The following is an 18,256-nucleotide window of genomic DNA, read 5'->3' on the forward strand; positions in this document are numbered from 1 at the left end:
GATACCACCAAATGCTGACGAGGATGTGGAGCAACAGGAACTCTCATTCATTGCTGGTGGGAATGAAAAATGAAACAGTCACTTTGAAAGACTGTTTGACGGTTTCTTTTTATTTGATTTGATTTTGAATTTTTTAGAGACAGGGTCTTGCTATGTTGTCCAAGCTGGTCTTGAACTCCTGACCTCAAGTGATCCTCCTGCCTTCGCCTCCTGAGTAGCTGGGATTACAGGTACAAGCCTCTGCACCTGGCTGTTATTTATTTTCAGTTTGTTGCAAAACAAAACATACCCTTAACATATGATCCAGCAATCCCACTCTTTAGTGTATAGTGAAAGGAGCACACAAAAATCTACACATGGATGTTTATAGAAGCTTTCCTCATAATTGCCAAAACTTGCAAGCAACCAAAATGTCCTTCCATTGATGAATAGATAACTAAACTGTGGTACTTCCAGACAATGGAACATGATTCAGCAGTAAAAAGAAATGAGTGACTAGGCCAGAAAAAGATATGAGGGAATTTTAAATGCATATTACTAAGTAAAAGAAACGAATCTGAAAAAGCTACTTACTGTCTTAGTCCGTTTTATGCTGCTATAACAGAATACCACAGACTGGGTAATTTACAATGAACACAAATGTATTGGCTCACAGTTCTGGAGGTTGAGAAGTCTAACATCATGGTGCTGGCATTTTTCAAGGGTCTTCTTGCTGCATCACCCCATGGGAGAAGGGCAAAGAGAGGGTGAGAGGGAGAGCAAAAGATAGATCTTGTAGCCCTTTATAGTCAGCATTAATCCATTAATGAGGGTGAGGCCCTCATGACCTAAACACTTCCCATGAGACCCCATCTTTTAACATTGTTGCATTGGGGATTAAGTTTCCAACACATGTGTTTTGGGGGACCCATTCAAACTGTAGTAGCCACATACTGTAAGATTCCAAATACATGACATCCTGGAAAAGGCAAAACTGTGAAGATAGTAAAAAGATCAGTGGTTGCCAGGAGTTAAGGGGGAGAGAGGAATAAACAGATGAAGCACAGGGGCCTTTTTTTTTTTTTTTTTTTGAGACGGAGTTTAACTCTGTTGTCCAGGCTGGAGTGCAGTGGTGTAATCTTGGCTCAATACAGCCTCCACCTTCCAGGTTCAAGCAATTCTCACAGACTCAGCCTCCCGAGTAGCTAGGATTACAGGCACCTGCCATCACGCCTGGCTAGTTTTGTACTTTTAGTAGAGACAGGGTTTCGCCACGTTGACCAGACTGGTCTCAAACTCCTGACCTTAGGTGATCCACCTGCCTCGGCCTCCCAAAGTGCTGGGGTTACAGGTGTGAGCCACCGCGCCCAGCCCGCCCAGGAGACTTTTAAGGCGGTGAGAATACTCTATGTGGTGCTCTAATGGTGGAACCATGACATTACACTGTAGGGGCAGCAAAGTTCTACCTCCATTCTCTTAGGGTCCTGGCTGGGCCTGAGAAATAAATTGAAATAAGACAGATTAACAGGAGAAAAGCATACAAACTTATTTAATACAAGTTTTATGTGGCATGGGATCCCTTTTAAGGAGATGAAGACCTAAAGAAAAAGTTAAGAGTCAAACACTTATATACTGAATGGGACAAAGAGTAGTAAGCTGTGAGAAATCAACCACATTATGTGGGGAGACTTTACAAATGTGTTATTCTAACAAAGCCTATGCGGCATTCTCTCAACTTCTCATCCTGTGTCCCGGTGTATAACATAGGTTCATCAGTTGTGACAACGTACCACTCTAATGGAGGCGTTGATAGTGGAGGAGGCTCTGTGCGTCTGTGTGTGTGTGTGTGTGTCTGTGTGTCTGTGTGTGTGTGTATGGAGGGGCAGGGGGTATATGGGAAATCCCTGTACCTTTTGCTGAATACAGCTTGAACCTAATGCTGCTCTAAAAAATAAAATCTTTTTTAAGGCTTACTTTTCCCTGTTGAAAATAAGGGACGAGGCTTCCCTTTCCTCCTTTTTCTTGCAGAATTTCCTTCTCTGTCATTTTCAAATGTGTGTAAATCTTTTTTTTTTTTTTTTTTTTTTTTTTTGAGATGGAGTCTCACTCTGTCGCCCAGGCTGGAGTGCAGTGGCGCGATCTTGGCTCACTGCAAGCTCCGCCTCTGGGTTCACGCCATTCTCCTGCCTCAGCCTCCCGAGTAGCTGGGACTACAGGCGCCCGCCACCACGCCCGGCTAACTTTTTTGTATTTTTTTTTTTAGTAGAGATGGGGTTTCACCGTGTTAGCCAGGATGGTCTCGATCTCCTGACCTCGTGATCCACCCGTCTCGGCCTCCCAAAGTGCTGGGATTACAGGCTTGAGCCACCGCACCCGGCCTGTGTGTAAATCTTTTTAATGGCTACACAAGCCAGTTGCCAGTCTAATATCTCAGTCGTGCTTCCTCTGGGAGCCAGGACCACCTCTTTGAGTCTTGACATCAAGCAGTAAATGCCGCCACCCTCCCCGTTTCCTGAGAAGCCTGACTTCAGCTGTCACCTGCCTCCAAATCGCAAAACCCACCTCCAGTCATAGCGATAGAGAAAATCAGCAATTTTGTCCTGAAAACATGAATGCAATGGGTTGTGTCTGCTTGGCTGCAGAAGAGTGAGATCTCTCTCCATCTTTGCGATCTCTCAGGGGGAGAGATCGTGATGCAGCTCACATTCCAGTTTAAAGTTTATTCAGTAATAAAATTGTTTTCTTTTTCTACTACCTTCGTGGAGAAGTTTTCTGGGTTGGCAGGAGATTTTGTTTTTAATTTTATGTCCCCACCAGGGCCCACGTCCAGAGACAAACATTGGAATGTGTGGCTTGGCAAGTAAGGTCGCCAGTGGAGGCAGCCTGCTGGGCGGCGTCCCTGGGGAAGACTGTCCCCGGGTTCAAGGGTGACATGCAGGTTCTGGTTCATGCCCTGTCTACTTTTGAAAACCTCCCAAAGCAGAGGCACGGTCACCCCTCTGCCCCAAGAATCACATAACCTCCTCTTCCTGGGCCTCAGTGTCTCATTTGTGAAATGGTCATAAAAATACACTCTACTGTTTGAGGGAAGAGCAGCCCAAACTGTTCCCCAAAGCTCCTCCCTTCTCTCCGGCAGAACCCGCTGTGGAGCACCTACCTACCCCCCGCTCCTTTGATCTCACAGCCCTGTCCCCCACACCCCCAGCCATCTGAGTCATGGGTCCTGTGTTCCCAGCTCATCTCCCCAGCCGTCTGGGGCTACACATCCTGTGGGCTCCGTTCGCTCTGCTCACGCCACAATCTCTGAGCCTCTGCTTTCTGCCAAGTGCTTCGTCCAGGGCTCTGGGGAACTCTCCCTCCGCGGTGGGACTCCTTTGTGCAGTAAACTGATCCTGGGCGTCCAGGGTGCTATGGTTGGTGCAGCAGAGAGGCAAGGGGCAGAGCACTGTGCCCCCAGCTCAGGGCAGCGCGGGTCACCTGGGCACCCTAGGCAGGATCTTCAAGGAGAGAGGGACCCAGGGAGGGAGAGTGCCAAGGAGGGAGGCAGGCAGGAAGAGAGCGGGAGGAGAGGCAGGCCTGACCTGGCCTGGCATTTTGGGAAAAGGGGGAGGGCGTGCATCAGGGGCTGGGTGAGTAGGAGCAGGAGGTCTAAGGTGGGGACCTGGGAGCTCAGACCAGAGCAGCCGGGGGAGGGGCGGTCAAGCGCTGTCTGTCTGTCCGGGAAGCTTGGGTTGCATCCTCCCGGAGACAAGTTGGCACCGAGGTGAGACTGCGTGCAGCCAGGTGAGAAAGGGGAGTGGACTGGGAAGCTCGGAACAGGTCTTGGGAGGGAGGGAGATGGGCCTGAGGGCTGAGGGGCAGCGCCAGGGAAGAAAGGGCTGGAGAGACGCCCCCACTCCTCCCTTCACCACTCCAAGGCAGGACAGGGGCAGCCGCGGGCTGGGCGGGAGGGCTCAGGGAGGAAGGAGGCCCGGGAGCTAAACGTGGAGCGCACACGGAGACCCCGGGCAGGGCGGGCTGCATTCGCGGTGGCACAGGGTGGCCGCGGCGGGTCTCAGCAGCCTGGTGGCCCCTCGGGCTTAGCACGCCCGACAGCACTAACGCGCCGGGGCCGGCCCAGCAAATCTTTTGTCCGGGGCGGCGCTGAGCCAGCAGGGAGCTGCCCGGTATAAACCGAGACCCGCGGATGGGGCGGGGCGCACCATGGCGCAGCGCTCGGGAAAGGTGAGTGAGTCCCTTAACCCCAAGGAAACCGGGCAGGGCCCCACCTTCGCCCCCTGTGCGAGGGGATTCAGGAGGGTGCACACTGTTGCTGGATGACAAACCCAAGGGAAGCTGGTTTAATTTCTTAATAAAACGGGGTCGGCCTGGGGCCTCTCTAGTGTGGGTGGATAGGAAGGTCTCCATCTCCACTCCTTCCTTCCGGGGTTCCAACCCCTGGCCTCGCAGTCAGGAGCAGGGAGGGTGGTCAGACTCCCTGGGGCTTCCTCGGGGTGGGGGAGGCTTGGCTTGTCCCACAGCCCGCGGCCCCACTGCTGCAGCTTCTTTGCCCAAGGCTGGTCTGTGTGGCTTGTCCTTCCTCAGGGTCTCTTCAGGGACACTCAGGGCTGGTTTTCTGAAAAATGTTGAGATTTGAGGGAGCCCCGAATCCCTTTGGTGCCCAGGTCTCCCCGAAAGCCTCAGGGGCCCTCTACCAGCCCTGCCTGGTGCAGGAAGGATGGGAGACGTGGCTGTCCCTCCCTCTCTCCAGTGCCCCTAGCCTAGCCACTGCCATGAAGCCTCCGGTCTCCAGGGCCACATTCCAGAGTGTCTGGGGGTGACTGTGTTGCTGTATCAGTCCGCATGGGCCAGGTGATGCTTCAGTAACAAAGGCCCCAGTAACTCTGGGGTGCAGAACACCAGGGTGTCCGCCTCCTTTCTGGTGAAAGCATGTGGCCACGCCTGACTCCAAGGGGCCTGGAAAGGCATTTCTCACGTTCTTTTGAGCGAACTGGAGACACTGGTGAGGCGCAAACGGCCATAGTGATGGGGAGCATCACTGCGCTCTGACAGGCCTGTTGTAGGGCCGCAGTTCTTGAAACCCAAAGCGTTAGGGAATGGTTGGGGTTTTAGGTTCCACAGCAGGAAAGACGTTGGGGGTTGTTATTGCTTCCCTTTGTTTTGTTTCGGGACAAGGACAACCTGTGGGTGCCACGTAGCTACAGGACACGGTGTCTGAACTCCCACCAGGGTGATGGAGCTCCAGATCTCATACGTGCCTGCTACCCGAAGGAGTGGCCTACAAAACACAGAGGGACAGGGTGGCACTTATAAGCCCTCTTTTGAGAACATTAATCCCGAGCCAGGCCCTGACGCGGCTTCGGCCAATTCAGCCTCTCCAGTGAAGGAGGCCCAATCCCAGGAACCTTTCTGCAAAATATATGTTGGGTTACCACGAGAGGGTTGTGGGTGCAGTTTCTTCTTTTGAAAACACCTCCTTTAATGTTATTATCGGCTTTATGTTTTAAGAATTTAAAAATGAGTTTAAAAATGCAGTGGAAGTTGACAAGAGCCCATTTTGAAATGGGCACCTAGACAAAGGGGAAGCCCCTGTCCCCAGACCCCTGTTGAAACTTGTCTGCTCCACTGTGAGCTCCTAAGGGTAGGAAGGAACAGGAGCTGTGTATGGCATCAGTCTGCCAACTATTCATGCTTTTGCCCAATTGGCAAATAATGTTACTGTGTGCAGCAGGAGTGGGCTTTGGCGGGCCTGGGAGTAGGGGTTCCGTCGAGGGTGCTGGGACCCAGACGCCAGCCTCCAACGCTGAAGGAGAGAAGCCCCTGACCCTCAGCTCTGTAACCTGCCCTTTCTAGATCACTCTCTATGAGGGCAAGCACTTCACGGGGAGGAAGCTGGAGGTCTTTGGGGACTGTGACAACTTCCAGGACCGGGGCTTTATGAACCGAGTGAACTCCATCCGCGTGGAGAGCGGAGCCTGGGTCTGCTTCGATCACCCTGACTTCCGGGGCCAGCAGTTCATCTTGGAGCACGGCGACTACCCCGACTTCTTCCGCTGGAACAGCCACAGTGACCACATGGGCTCCTGTCGGCCTGTAGGAATGGTGAGTGGGCCTGTCCACCGAGGGTTGAGTCTTCCTGCCGGAGGGACCGAGGGTCAGCCCTGGCAGACAGTGGCAAGGAATTGGGGAGCGTGGGCCTCCCAGCTTTAAAGTCTGTAAGACTGAGGGAGCTATACCCAGAGCCACCTGCTGGCATGAGGTGAGTAGGTGGGGGGCCGAGTTGCTGGGAACCGAGCGGGAGTGGCCCTGAGTTTTCATACAGGTATCAGGAAACCACTTTAAGTTTTGGATCCAAAAATCTAGCTGCATTGTCCATTTAAAATGCTGTTGAAATCGTCCAAATTTAGATTTCCAGCCAGATAAGGGACACTCAGCCAATGGGAGGCTGATTTGGGCCTAGTGGCCACTGGTGCAGGTGGTCTTGTAGCACATTCTGGAGCCTTCCATGCTGCGGTCTTGGAGTGGCTGATGGAGGAAGCTGAAGAATCACCCGCCAGTCAGGGGAAAATTGGGGGGCAGGTCCCTTGGAATTACACAGGTAGCTGCCACCCAAGAGGTGTATGCAGGGAGGGCAGACGAGGGGCATGGCTCCCCCGTGGCGAAGGACTGTTTCTGTCCAGCTGCTCCTAGGGTGGGATTTAAGCAAGGCCGTTCCCCCAGGTCATGAGTACTCGCTGACCTGCTGTGAGCTCTGGGAGCTTCAGGTGGGAAGGGGAGGATTCCTGAGCCTGGGGGTATGCATGTCTCATCACAGAGAGTCTGGGCTTATGTCTGCCGAGGACCCTCCCCTGATGCCTGGGCCGGGCGGTTCTGGTGAACGTCTGAGGAACCCCAGGGAAGGGGCCTCTGTGTGGGGCCCTCTCTCTTTTCTGTATCAGTTGCAAAATCAGCTGGGCTTTGGCATCTCAAATTGTAAGAATGCTTTCTTAGTATTTCTTCCAGGCTGTGGTACAATTGGCAAAAAAGAAATTTAAATGGTTGGCCCTGGATCCTGCATAATGCTATTTATATGAAAAATATCCTTGGTATCTTGAGAACTGCTGTTCTCCTAAGAGCTATCCTGGGGCCAGCTGTGACACAGACCAGGCCCTGCCGGCTTCTGAGCCAGGCAGGGGCTGGCCCTCCTCTGTCTTTTGGAAATGCGGGAATCATATAGGGAGACGTGATGAGCCTAGGGGACGATGATGTCAAGGCCAGCAGGAGTTTCAGCACACGAGATCTGGTATTTGTTTTAGATTTTTGGCTTTATGTTTTACTAAAAGGTTCTATTACAGTTTTAAAACGTTATCATTTGAAGGCTTGCCTGTGGGCTGCGGCCCTGGAGTGAAGTCAGAAACGGGAGTGTGTTGGTGTGACCAGGGCAGAAGTTCCCCAGGCTGAGCACCCAGAGGGAGCCCCGAGACCCCAGCCCTGGTCTGAGCCTGAGCGCTGGCCTCTGGTCAGTTTGGCTGTCTTTGGACCTCAGATTTTCTAGCTGTAGAAAGAGGTGCTTAGACCAGCTCAGTGGCTTGAAACAGTTTTAGAGTAATAGAACCCTTTCTTCCAACCACATCTCATGTGGAAGAACAAACAGAAGTGCGGGGTTGAAGTATGTGGGATGGGGGTGCCCAGTGCCCTGGGTGCCTCCTAATTCCTTCCTGCCCGGGGCTTCTGTTTCTGGGAGAGGGGAATTCACAGCAGGCTCCTTCTTTCCTTCTTTTTCGCTTGGTCTTGGAGCACGGGGAACATTTCCGCCTGGAAATCTTCGAGGGTTGCAACTTCACGGGCCAGTGCCTGGAGTTCCTGGAGGACTGCCCCTTCCTGCAGAGTGGGGGCTGGGCCAAGAACTGCATCAACGCCATCAAGGTGTACGGGGACGGAGCGTGAGTACAGGCCAGCCACGTGGCCGCACCCCGAGGCCCAGCTAGGCCCTTCAGCACCAGGCGTGCGAGGCTGCCCGCCATGCAGGGCTGGTGGGTGGGGTGGGAATGAGACCTGCAGCAGGGGGCAGCGTGTCCCTGGCCCCACAGGCCCTCTCTTTTCCTCAGCTGCCTCACCTGCCCCAGTCAAGCAGCAGGGAGCTTCCCCTATGGCCCAGAAGGGCCTCAGAGAGGGACCCTGGGCCCCAGAGGCATCCTGAGACCTTCCCTATAGGGCATCGGTCCAGGAACAGAGGTAGGAGAGGACCTTGAAAGCTGCACAGTTCTCTGCGATTGATCTGATGCAAGAGACCGCCTTTGGTTTTCTTGAGCCGGGGGACACCTGCTTACCAAAGGATCCCCCAGGGCCTTATGGGCTGGAAAGCCACAGCGGGCTCACCTGCTCGGAGAAGGGTGGACCAGCCCACCCTGCCCAGCGCCTACCCAGCAAAGCTGACCCCTGAACCGGGCCTCTCTGCAAACCCCCAGCACCCTGGCCTCTGGGGGAAGACGGACTTCAGGGTGGCTCACTTCTGGACAGAGAGTAGCCAGGGGGATTGTGCCCAGGCCCAGATGGGTTTGTCTGCCCCACACTTGGGTTTCCTCCTGGTCAACCAAGGGCAGCCTTCGTGCCCCCTCCTGCCCTCCCGCATACTCCCCTTTTGCAACTACCCTCTGAGCACCTTCAAGTTGGCCATCTATTTTCATTGTCCAGCCCACACCTCTGCGTCAGGTAGATATTATTGCCCCCGTTCTACAAAGGGCAAGCTGAGACTCAGAAGGCTGACGGCCCAGCCGTCCCATGGGAGTGGCACAGCTGAGACTACAGCCAAGCCTGTGTCTGTCCCTGTTCCACAGCTGGCCGCTTTCCCAGGCCTCAGTTCCCTCCCCTCAGGCCAAGAGCCCCTCACACAGGTTCCAGCTGGCTGTGCATGGTTCTGGCTCCTATCAAAGCAATTGAAGAACAATTTGCCTTCTATACTCCAGAGGTTCAAGGCCAGGGAGCTCTGGAGAGGATGCAGGGGGCAGAGGGACTGCAGGGAGACAGAGACTGAGCCAAGGCAGAGCTGGACACAGGTGGCACCCCATGTCCGTGGGCTCCAACTGCACAGTGAAACTATCCCCCCACAATTGTGTCTATGCTGAATATGTACATTATTCCCTGAAAGATACCGTACAGCTATTTACATAGCATTTACGTTGGATTCGGTATCATAAGTAATCTGGAGATGATTTCAAGTCCAGTAAGTCCTCACTTAACATTGGGGATAGGTTCTTGGAGACTGTGACTTTAAATGAAATGATGTATGGCAGGTCCTCGAATATGTTGTCTTGTTCAATGTGGGTTCATTATAAGATTGATGAGGGGAGAAATGGCTTTGTTATATATCGCGTGCTGAAAGCCACGGTTCCCAAATACCTACTGATGGGGTTAAGCGAGGACTTACTATATATGGGAGGATACGCATGGGTTATATGCAAATACAATGCCATTTTATATCTGGAACTTGAGCATCCTTGGATTTTGACATCCAAGGGAAGTCCTGGAACCAGTTCCCAGGGATAGGAGGGACTGTGTACATCCCACCTTTCCCTGGTGGCCTGATAGTGGCGGAAATCTGCTGTTTCTGTCACTCTAGCTAGCTCCAGGATTCCATTTTACAAAATTGCATGTTGCTCTAAATTGGTGGCACCTGGAGCCCAGGGGTGGCATTCCAAAACAAGAATTTGCCCTGGAAAACTTGCTGGCTAAATTGTGTCTTGTAAGGCCCAAGTCACACCTTTGCATGGAGGATGTCCTGAGGCCAGAGACACAATCCCCCCGCCCACCCCAGCACTCAGGCACTCAGGGGCTTGTTGAGAAGGAAGGTGGAGAAGGTGGAGATGAACATTTCTCTGACTGAGGAGCACACAGTCCATCTCCTTCAATCCCCACCGTCCCTGCAAGGAGCCAGCCGTCAGTCCCCCAGGTGGGGGCCCAGGTGCTCAGCCTTTGCCGCCTAAGACTCTAACTCTTACACAAATGTAAGCCCTTGTCAAGGAGGTAACGCCCCCGGGTCCCCTGGATCCGGAGGGGACACTGCTAGGAGGCCTTTCCTGGGGTCTGGAGAGTGGGCGAGGCAGGGCCCCTTCACCACCTCCCACTGCCAAGACCCCTTCCCTCTGGGTCCCACATCAGCCCAGGCATGACCCGTCCCCTCAGATCCATGTCCTGGTGGGCTTTCGGAGGAAAATGTGCTGGCGTTCTGCCCCCAACCACCCCCACCTGGGGAAGGGCACGGTGCTCATGTGGGCAGGACAGGCCCCTGCCCCTTCCCCTTTCTGCCTCCTCCCAGTAGCCACAGCCAGGACAGGGGACAGGAGGATGGGCAGTTCCCTGCCCCCTCCTTTTGGGGGTGTCCATGTGAGCACCCTCATGTGGCCCAGGACATGGCTTAGGGTATTTCTTGCCCACCACAGGGTAGGAAAGGACCAGCTGACTCCCTGAGGTGCCTCTGAGGCCCCAGCTATGGCATAGGTGTGGGGTCAGAAAGCTCTAGGTGTGAAGGAGCATGGACGCGGGGGGCCATGAGGGTGGGGTCCAGGCTGGACCAGGCCTGCCCTGAGTCCCCCAGCAGGTGCTCCAGGCTGGCTCACACCCTCTGCCTCTCTCTGTTCCTTCCTGGCGCCAACCCTCGAGGCAGCAGACTGTGCCAGGCACCAAGTGTGACAAGCCTCGCTCGTCTCAGAGATGGTGAGGGAAGGACAGGGTCGGGCCAGCCCCTGCTCCGAGCTGTCCTGAGGCGTCTTCCTTGTATCACATGCCCCTTCCCAGGCAGAGGCCACTCCCCTGGACCTCCAGTCCCTTCCTCCTGGTCCCCCATTCCCTCCCCACCGCACCTTCCTGCTTTTCTGGGCCGGGCCCACAGCTTCCTGGGTGACGAAGGGCTGTGTTCTCTCCTGCCCCCACCAGCCCCAGGTCCTCCAGGCTCCATAAAGACTTGTCCTGACTGTTTCTGCTCTCTGGATTGTTGGTGGCTGCCCCGGAGGTGTGCAGAAGGGGAGGAGGAGAGGAAGGGGCCCCACTTGGGACTCCCTGACCCTCCTCTGTGCCCTGCAGGCTCCTCTGTGCAACTGTACCCCCACAGCCCATTTCCTCTGCAGGGGAGGCCCCATGAGGGCAGGAGGGGGCAGAAACCATGTCATGTGACCATGGCACCTCTGGTACCTGACACGGTGTTGGGCACACATGTGGGAACCCACTGGCATTCACTGAATGAATGGTGCCCTCTGTGCCAGGCCCCCCATCAGGTGCTGGGGGCACTGTCTGTGCAAGGTGGTCCTTATCAGGGAACAGGAGTGCGTGGGTGTGCAGTGATGGCGGGAGTGCATCCTTGCCAAGGACGGTTGAAATGCAGTGGCGCGATCTCGGCTCACTGCAACCTCCGCCTCCCTGGTTCAAGCAATTCTCTTGCCTCAGTCTCCTGAGTAGCTGGGATTACAGGCATGCACCACCACGCCCAGCTAATTTTTGTATTTTTAGTAGACACGGGGTTTCACCACATTGGCCAGGCTGCTCTCGAACTCCTGACCACAAAAAATCTGCCTGCCTCGGCCTCCCAAAGTTCTGGGATTACAGGCATGAGCCACCACACCCGGCCAGGACTGGTCAGTTTTAAAATGTGGACGTTACTAGGCCTGTCCCCACAGTTGTCACACCCCTGCACGGACCCCACACGGCACTGAGGAAGGAAATAAAAGCCAAGGTGGGCACCGTGGGTGCCTTCGTGTAGCCCAGAGTGAAGGGGCCGCTCGGCCGGGAGGGGTTGCTGGGTGGCCAGGCTGTGCAAGCTCTTCTGTCTGGAGTCCAGGGGGGCTTCCCGGCAGCCCCTGATTCCCACTCCCCTGGCCTCCAGGTGGGTCCTGTACGAGGAGCCCAACTACCGCGGCCGCATGTACGTGGTGGAGAGGGGCGATTTCCGCAGCTTCTCCGACTGGGAGGCCCACAGCGCGCGGGTGCAGTCGCTCCGCAGGGTGGTCAACTTCTTCTAGCCGAGCCCTCCCACCAGGATGGCCAGGCACAGCTCTGGGGACAGGGGCAGCCCCTTGCGGTCCCACCCAGACCTCGGGACCTTGGGCAATAAAAGTCCTAAAAGCCAACAGGCGGCTTCTGAGTGCTCTCTTGGCAATGGGCGTCCCAGCCCTGGGAGGAGCCAGACGATCCAGGGCGCTTTCCCAGACTCCCAGGGACCCCCTGGGCCAGAGAGGGGAGAGTAGTGGGGAGAGGTGATGAGAAGCAATGGGGGGAGGGAAGGGCCAGAACCCAGGCTGGTGCAGGGCTCCCCAGGCTCACTTGGGGCTCTGCCTCTCTGTGACTCAGCAAGGTGAGGCTGCCAGGCCACGTGGCCAAAGGCCTGACCCCGGGTCTCTGTGTCTGATCTCTGGGTTTTATCCTCATGGCTAATCTTGGCCTCGGAGTTTCTAGGGGAAGGATGTTCCCTCTGGAAGGTTGGTTTGCACCCAGGGCAGACCTCTCTCCTGCGAAAGAGAAAAAAATTAGTGGTGGTGAGTGTCGGGGTAGGGGTTTAGCTTGAACAGGTGGGCTCTGTGGGAATGGAGGGGCTTTCAGGGAGAAAGGGAAATGGGGCGTGTCTGCTGCAGCTGTAGCCCCTGGAGCAGTGGGGCCGGCAGACCCAGAACCGGCAGCCTTGGCTCGGGTCTTCACCTCGTGCAGCCACAAGCGCCCGCCTGCAGAATTCCTCCAGGCCTGGGCCCTCTCCAGAACACTGGGTCCTCCTGTTGGGGTGGGCTTGAATCTCGAGGGGACACCCCACCCCTGGGGGACAGAAGGGAGGGAGAAGCCTGTCCTGGAAGGAGATACTCAGCCCAGGCAGTGGGATTCCTGAGCATAAGAGGGTCCACGTCCCCAAAAGTATCCCCCTACTGCCTCCCCACCCACGCCTACGCTTCCAACTCACGGGGGAGAGAGGAAAGGACCCTCGAGGGGGAACTCTGGTCCCTGGGGGTGGCCCAGGTAACTCCCTGCTGCCAGCAGCCCCCCAGGAGAGTCCTGAATGGAGGCTGCCTGTGAGGAAACCATAGCCCACTCCAGAAGGAGGCAACAGATGGAGTGCTCTGGGCTTCTGAGGAGAACGCAGGGGCTCTGGACCCGAGGTCCCTGAGCACGGGGCTCCTGGACATGGAGACCCCAAAGATGTTCACACGGCCTGTGCCTGGACCGAGGCCTGGCTGGATGAGGGATCGGGGGGGGGGGGCCAGGTGCATGGGTTGGATCACCCATGTGCCCACAGCGTTCTGGTCAGGGACCTGGCTCCTGGTCCAACCTCTAATCCCCCACAGAGATCCCAGAGGCCCCCCCACCAGCTGGCTCCCGACTGGCTTCTCAGTTCCCGGGTCCTCCTCACCACACATCTTGCTCCGGTTTTCTGAGTAGGCGGAGGGGTTTGGACTGGGGATCAGCCCCTCTAGGCCGGGAGCCCTGGGTTACTATTGGAATTGAACTGAGACACGCTGACAGGCCTGGAGGGTGATGGATGCATGGCAGGGAGCTCAGGGAGGGAACACAGGTTCCCAAAGGAAAAACAAAATCTCAGGGGCCGATTCTGCCGCAGAGTGTGGTGGCCTGAGTGTGGTGGGCCAGGGGATGGCTGTCCTGTTCCTGGGTGTCCTCCAACCCCTCCCCATCCCTCACTGAGAGAGCAATGGAAAAAGAGTCACGATGAATCACCCAATTCACCCAAGACAATGCCTCACCAAGAACGTGGCAAAGACGGAGGGGCCATGACCGCTGTGGGAGCCCCGTAGGCTGTCCCATGACAGCTGAGGCCAAATGAAGATATGAAACCACTAGGCAACCGTCCCCTCCGCCCAGGAAAGGGGAGGGGCTCCCTGCTGCCATGTGGTAGATGGGTCCACAAAGGCCTGCTCTGTACCCCTAATGCCCCGGCCCCTCCTCCTTTCACCTGCAAACCACAGAGCATGGAGCCCTAGCAGCTTCGGAGCCGAGGACTTCCAGGCAAGCAGCTCTCTTCAATCAGATCAAGGACTGGAAGAGGCCACCACAAGACCAGCAACAACCCAGCCACCTGTCCTGACTGCAAAGTTCTGAGCCTGGAACCAATCGACATGGAAATGCACCTGCACCGTTTCTGAGCCGGGAGAGTGTTTGCTTAAAATCATGCCCTCAGTTTTCATTTCTCTGCCAGTTTGTTAGGGAGGTGGAGCCTTCTGTGTGGCATATCTGCCAGCGGGAGGCCCTCGCCACCCATGGCAAGGGCCCTGTCTTTTCTGAAACAGCCGTCCAACCCTCCACAGACTCCTTGGGCCTTGGCACCCTGCTGCCCTCAGGCCTCCACAATCTCGCACCTGTTAGCCCACGGCTGATGATGGTGATGATGTTGATGGATATTTGTGGAGCACTGACTTCATGCCAGGCTCTGTAGTAGCTGGAATCTGTGTAATTTTACTTATCACGTACAATAATGCCAAGATGATGATACACTTATCACCACTGTACAGACGAGGAGAGCTAGACACAGACGGGTTAAGCAGCTTGCCCAGGGTCACACAGCAGTCAGGACTAAAACCCAGGTCTGGCTGGCTGATTGATCCTTTTTGTTCCTAACCACTCCTCTATACTGCACCACACATTTGCATATTTAGATATATTTTTGTCATGAATTTGGTGCAAACCCAAAGCCTCTCCAGGCCTCAGACCCTATTCTGTGAAATGAGTGCAATCATGTCTGTTGTGCCAACTGTATACCCTTGTAAAAGCCAAAGGCGTGACCTGTGAGCAGGTGCCATATGAGGGCTGGCTAGCGGTAGGTGACCCAGCAGGTGACGGGGTGGGGAAGCAGGCAGGGGAGTGGCGTCATAGGAGAGAGGGTAACTTGGCTCCAAACTCCAACCTGATTCCCACTCCATCACTCACTAGGATATGACATTGGAGAAGCCACTGCTGTGTGTCTCAGTGTCCTCAGACATACAGCAGTGGTAATCATTCCGCCCCCTCATAGGCAATTAATGCCTGGGGAATGAAATGAGAACCACAGGCCCCACAGGTTCAGTCTAGGTCCTTGGGAGTCACGGGAAAAACCAGGCCTAGCAGTCCTTCCCATGAGTTCCAGAGGCTTCCCCTGAACTCCTCCTCTCCTCCCCAGCACCAAGGCATAGCAGCACCTCATTAACTGGTGATTTAATGCTTCTCGAATGGGCTTTGTGCTCCTGGGTGACCTCCTCCTCACCCCAGCCCCCTGCTCCCTAATCTGTCAGCAAATCTGCTTTTTGTCTGAAAGAGGAAAAACAAGATTCCCACCAAAGTGCTTGTGGGCAGCTTGTAATTTATCTGAAGTCTGTCCAGGGGTCGATGGACCGAGGGTGAGAGGCCCTCAGAGCCACACATGCTTCACATATTTCTGCCTCCCTCTGTGGTTTGGAAAGCTGGGACTTTCACAGAGCCATCCCCTCATGTCCTCAGCCCTGGGTCCCCCTGCCCTGCCGGCCCCCTGCACTGTTTATCAGGTCCAGTCTGACCACAGGAAAAACATTCCCTTTGAATCCTCCCAGCCACCCCATCCCCCGAGCCAAGAAGTTCCTCCCACCAACCAAGGGCTGGTCCAATAAGTGTCTGTTGGCCCCTTCCTCTTCCTGGGCCTCCATCCCGTGCCCCGAGGTGGCCAGCGGGCTACCGCCTTCTTGGCTGGAGGCTTCTTGGCTTGCCTCTTCATGCCACTGGGTGCCTTCAGAGCAGGTCTGTCCTGCCTGTGTTCCCCCCAGGAAGCCACAACAGATCTTCAATCAAAGCCTGTTGGATGAGTTTGAGCCCACCCAGGGACGTCAAAAAAAAAAAAAAAAAAAAAAACGAACAAACAAAAAGCTTGTCGAATGAAACAGATTTAAAGATTTAGCTCCAGAGTTTCAGTTTGTGAAGATGACAGAGTTCTGGAGACAGACAGATGGTGCTGACGGCTGCACAACTGTGTGTGTGCACTTAATGCCACTCAACCACACACTTCAAATGGTTAGCATGATAAACTGTATGTGTATTTTGCCATAATCAAAAAATATTAACTCCTTGTTGCTCAGGTGCTCAGGACTGTGGGAGGCAATGTGGGAATGAAGGTCCTCCCTGGATCCCAGGGAACCCTGCGGGTCTCCTGTGCGACCATGCCCCACCCCCTACCTGAAGAAGCTGTCACCTGCTTGTTGATGGAGTGGGTCCCATCAGCTTGGCAGGGCTCTTGGCTGTGGCTGCTGGGGAGGCTGAGATGCAGGAGGAGGAGGTCCTTGTCCTTCAGCAGAGCTCCCTGGAGCGTCACTGTGGTTGCCTGGGACTAACCCTGCCTTCCGGACCCCTAGACCTTAGTAGCCCGGGTCTGGGGACAGCAGGAAGGAGTGACTTGGGCAGCCTTCCCTGAGCAGGGAGCATTTGTGTAAACAGGCTCCTGGCTTCTTGCCTGTGGCCAGCCCACTTTGGAATTGTAATTTAAAAGGATCCTGTAGAGCCCAGCTGGCATGGGCTGTGCATGGAGGGGTGGCAGCCCTGGAGCCAGCCTGTGGGTCTGCAGCCCCTTGCTGGGGCTGGGGGGCAGGCTGGGCAGGTCAGTGCTGGTAACCCTAGTCCTGGTCCCTGCCTGTCCTGGGACCCCCAGGACAGCCCTCCCTGGGTAGGGGCAGGGGCAGGGGCAGAGGGTAGGGCTGTGCTGAGGGCGAGCATTCTCAACCTGAAGAGGGCTCAGCGATGTGTAGGACTGCTCTGGCTAGGGGACTGACCAGGTTATAAGGACCCTCTCCACGCACCCTGTCTGGCCCCCAACACCAGGGCGGGAGTTCTCACCAGCTGGGCTGGATCGTTCCGCAGGCTGAGATGGTCGTGCCCTGGGTTCCATTCCCATAGCGGTAGAGTGTTCAGTTCTAGATGCCAGGCACAGGGAGCGGGGCGGCGTGTCCCCCACACAGTGTACCCAGCCTAACTCCCAGCCCCGGCATTCCTAAACTTCACAGACAGTCATGCGGGCAGTAGAAATGGGCGCTCCCACCCAGTGGGGCTGCTGGATGGAAGTCCCTTCGTGGGGCTGGTAATGGCAGAGGGGGTGTCACCTCTGCACACACAGGGGATGCTCAAGTGCTGCTTTACCCCTGGGGGAAGGGAGCCCAAGGCCAGGGGAGGAGCCCATTGTGATAAAAACGCAGACACAAAAAGTACGGGAGGAAATCGTTGAGGCAGAGGGGACTTAGAAAAAGGTTGTAGAAAAAAGCTAGGCATCCATAATATTCTCCCTGGCACAAGTCCTGTGCTCTCTGCTAGAGAGGAACTCCTAATAGGGCCAAAGCAAGCAGGGAAACAGGATCAACTCCATCATTTGCTCAGTCCCAAAGATGAAAGGAAGTGAGTTTTCCGGAAGAAGCCCAGCAATTCCTGGGACCCAGGCCAGAGAGAAGTTTCTTCCACGGGTCTCCTGGCCCCATGCCGATCACTCACAAGCTGCACCCTCAATGTTAGCCCTCCTGCAGGGAAATTAATAGGTTTCCTAGGATTTTCTCTAATAGCATCCCATAGGATTCGGTGGATGGCACTGTGCCAAAGTCAACTTTTTGTGGGGGAGGAGATTTTAACATTTCTGGTTTACATGTGAGTGTGTTGCTACTTTTAAGTGAACCTAATTGGGTCATGAAAGCGGGGTCTGGCAGCGATTGGTTATCAGTAGATACCAATACCAACAGCATTTTCTCGGGTAATTACTGGGACCTAAACTGTGTGCTAGCCCGTATTTTACATATAACAAGGTGGGTATATTATTTTCTCTCTTTTACAATAGAAGAAATAGACCTAAAAGGATGATTGTAACTTGCCCAAATGTGTGCCATAAATAGCCAAAGAGGCCAAGTGCCCCAGGCCGTCTGACCCCCGAGCCCACGCCCAACTCCCTCTGCACATCACCCCCCTGTGGCAACGGCTTCCCTATCTTTTTGACTGAGACTCACATGTAGGTCATTAGATACAAAACTAACACAGCTGTGTCACAAACAGTCCTGACTTTCACTCTTTAGTTGAGCATCAATGTTTTCTATTTTATTTTACTTTAAAAGAATGCTGGTCAGAGACCCACGAAGCTGATTTCACAACCTCCTAGTAGGTCACAGTTCTCCAGTTTGAAAAATACTACACTGCCTGGTGTAAACAAATGAAGATTTAAGGAGCCACAGCCTTCGCTGTGGATTAGCTCTTCCAATCCCAGTTCCCTCCTCCCTCCCTTGCCTGCCTTCACTAAAGCATCTGGAAAAGCCAAGTGCTCTTTTCTCTGCCTTCCAGGCCA

At 54.9% G+C, this 18,256-nt stretch overlaps 1 protein-coding gene and 1 long non-coding RNA gene across 3 annotated transcripts; one reads left to right on the forward strand and one right to left on the reverse strand.

Annotated features, from left to right (window-relative positions):
* Positions 1 to 4,092: 4,092 nt before the first annotated feature.
* CRYGN (crystallin gamma N) lies at positions 4,093 to 15,262 on the forward strand. Of its 2 annotated transcripts, none has more exons than XM_050785935.1 (4): positions 4,093 to 4,203; positions 5,833 to 6,081; positions 7,756 to 7,901; positions 11,834 to 12,205. In XM_050785935.1, exons 1-4 carry the CDS (start codon positions 4,183 to 4,185, stop codon positions 11,967 to 11,969), a joined length of 552 nt encoding a protein of 183 aa, XP_050641892.1. In that variant the 5' UTR covers positions 4,093 to 4,182; the 3' UTR covers positions 11,970 to 12,205. The 2 variants fall into 2 exon arrangements, with proteins under 2 accessions (XP_050641892.1, XP_050641893.1); XM_050785936.1 differs by lacking the exon at positions 11,834 to 12,205 and adding an exon at positions 13,914 to 15,262 and having other exon boundaries at positions 4,098 to 4,203.
* On the reverse strand, positions 12,364 to 16,387 carry LOC126951649 (uncharacterized). Its single transcript, XR_007724566.1, has 2 exons — positions 16,123 to 16,387; positions 12,364 to 12,455 (listed from the first exon to the last, which is right to left on the reverse strand). It is a non-coding gene; the product is annotated as an uncharacterized LOC126951649 (long non-coding RNA).
* Positions 16,388 to 18,256: the final 1,869 nt, after the last annotated feature.

This window comes from Macaca thibetana, chromosome 3 (genome assembly GCF_024542745.1).
Source record: "Macaca thibetana thibetana isolate TM-01 chromosome 3, ASM2454274v1, whole genome shotgun sequence".
Taxonomy (NCBI): Eukaryota; Metazoa; Chordata; class Mammalia; order Primates; family Cercopithecidae; genus Macaca; species Macaca thibetana.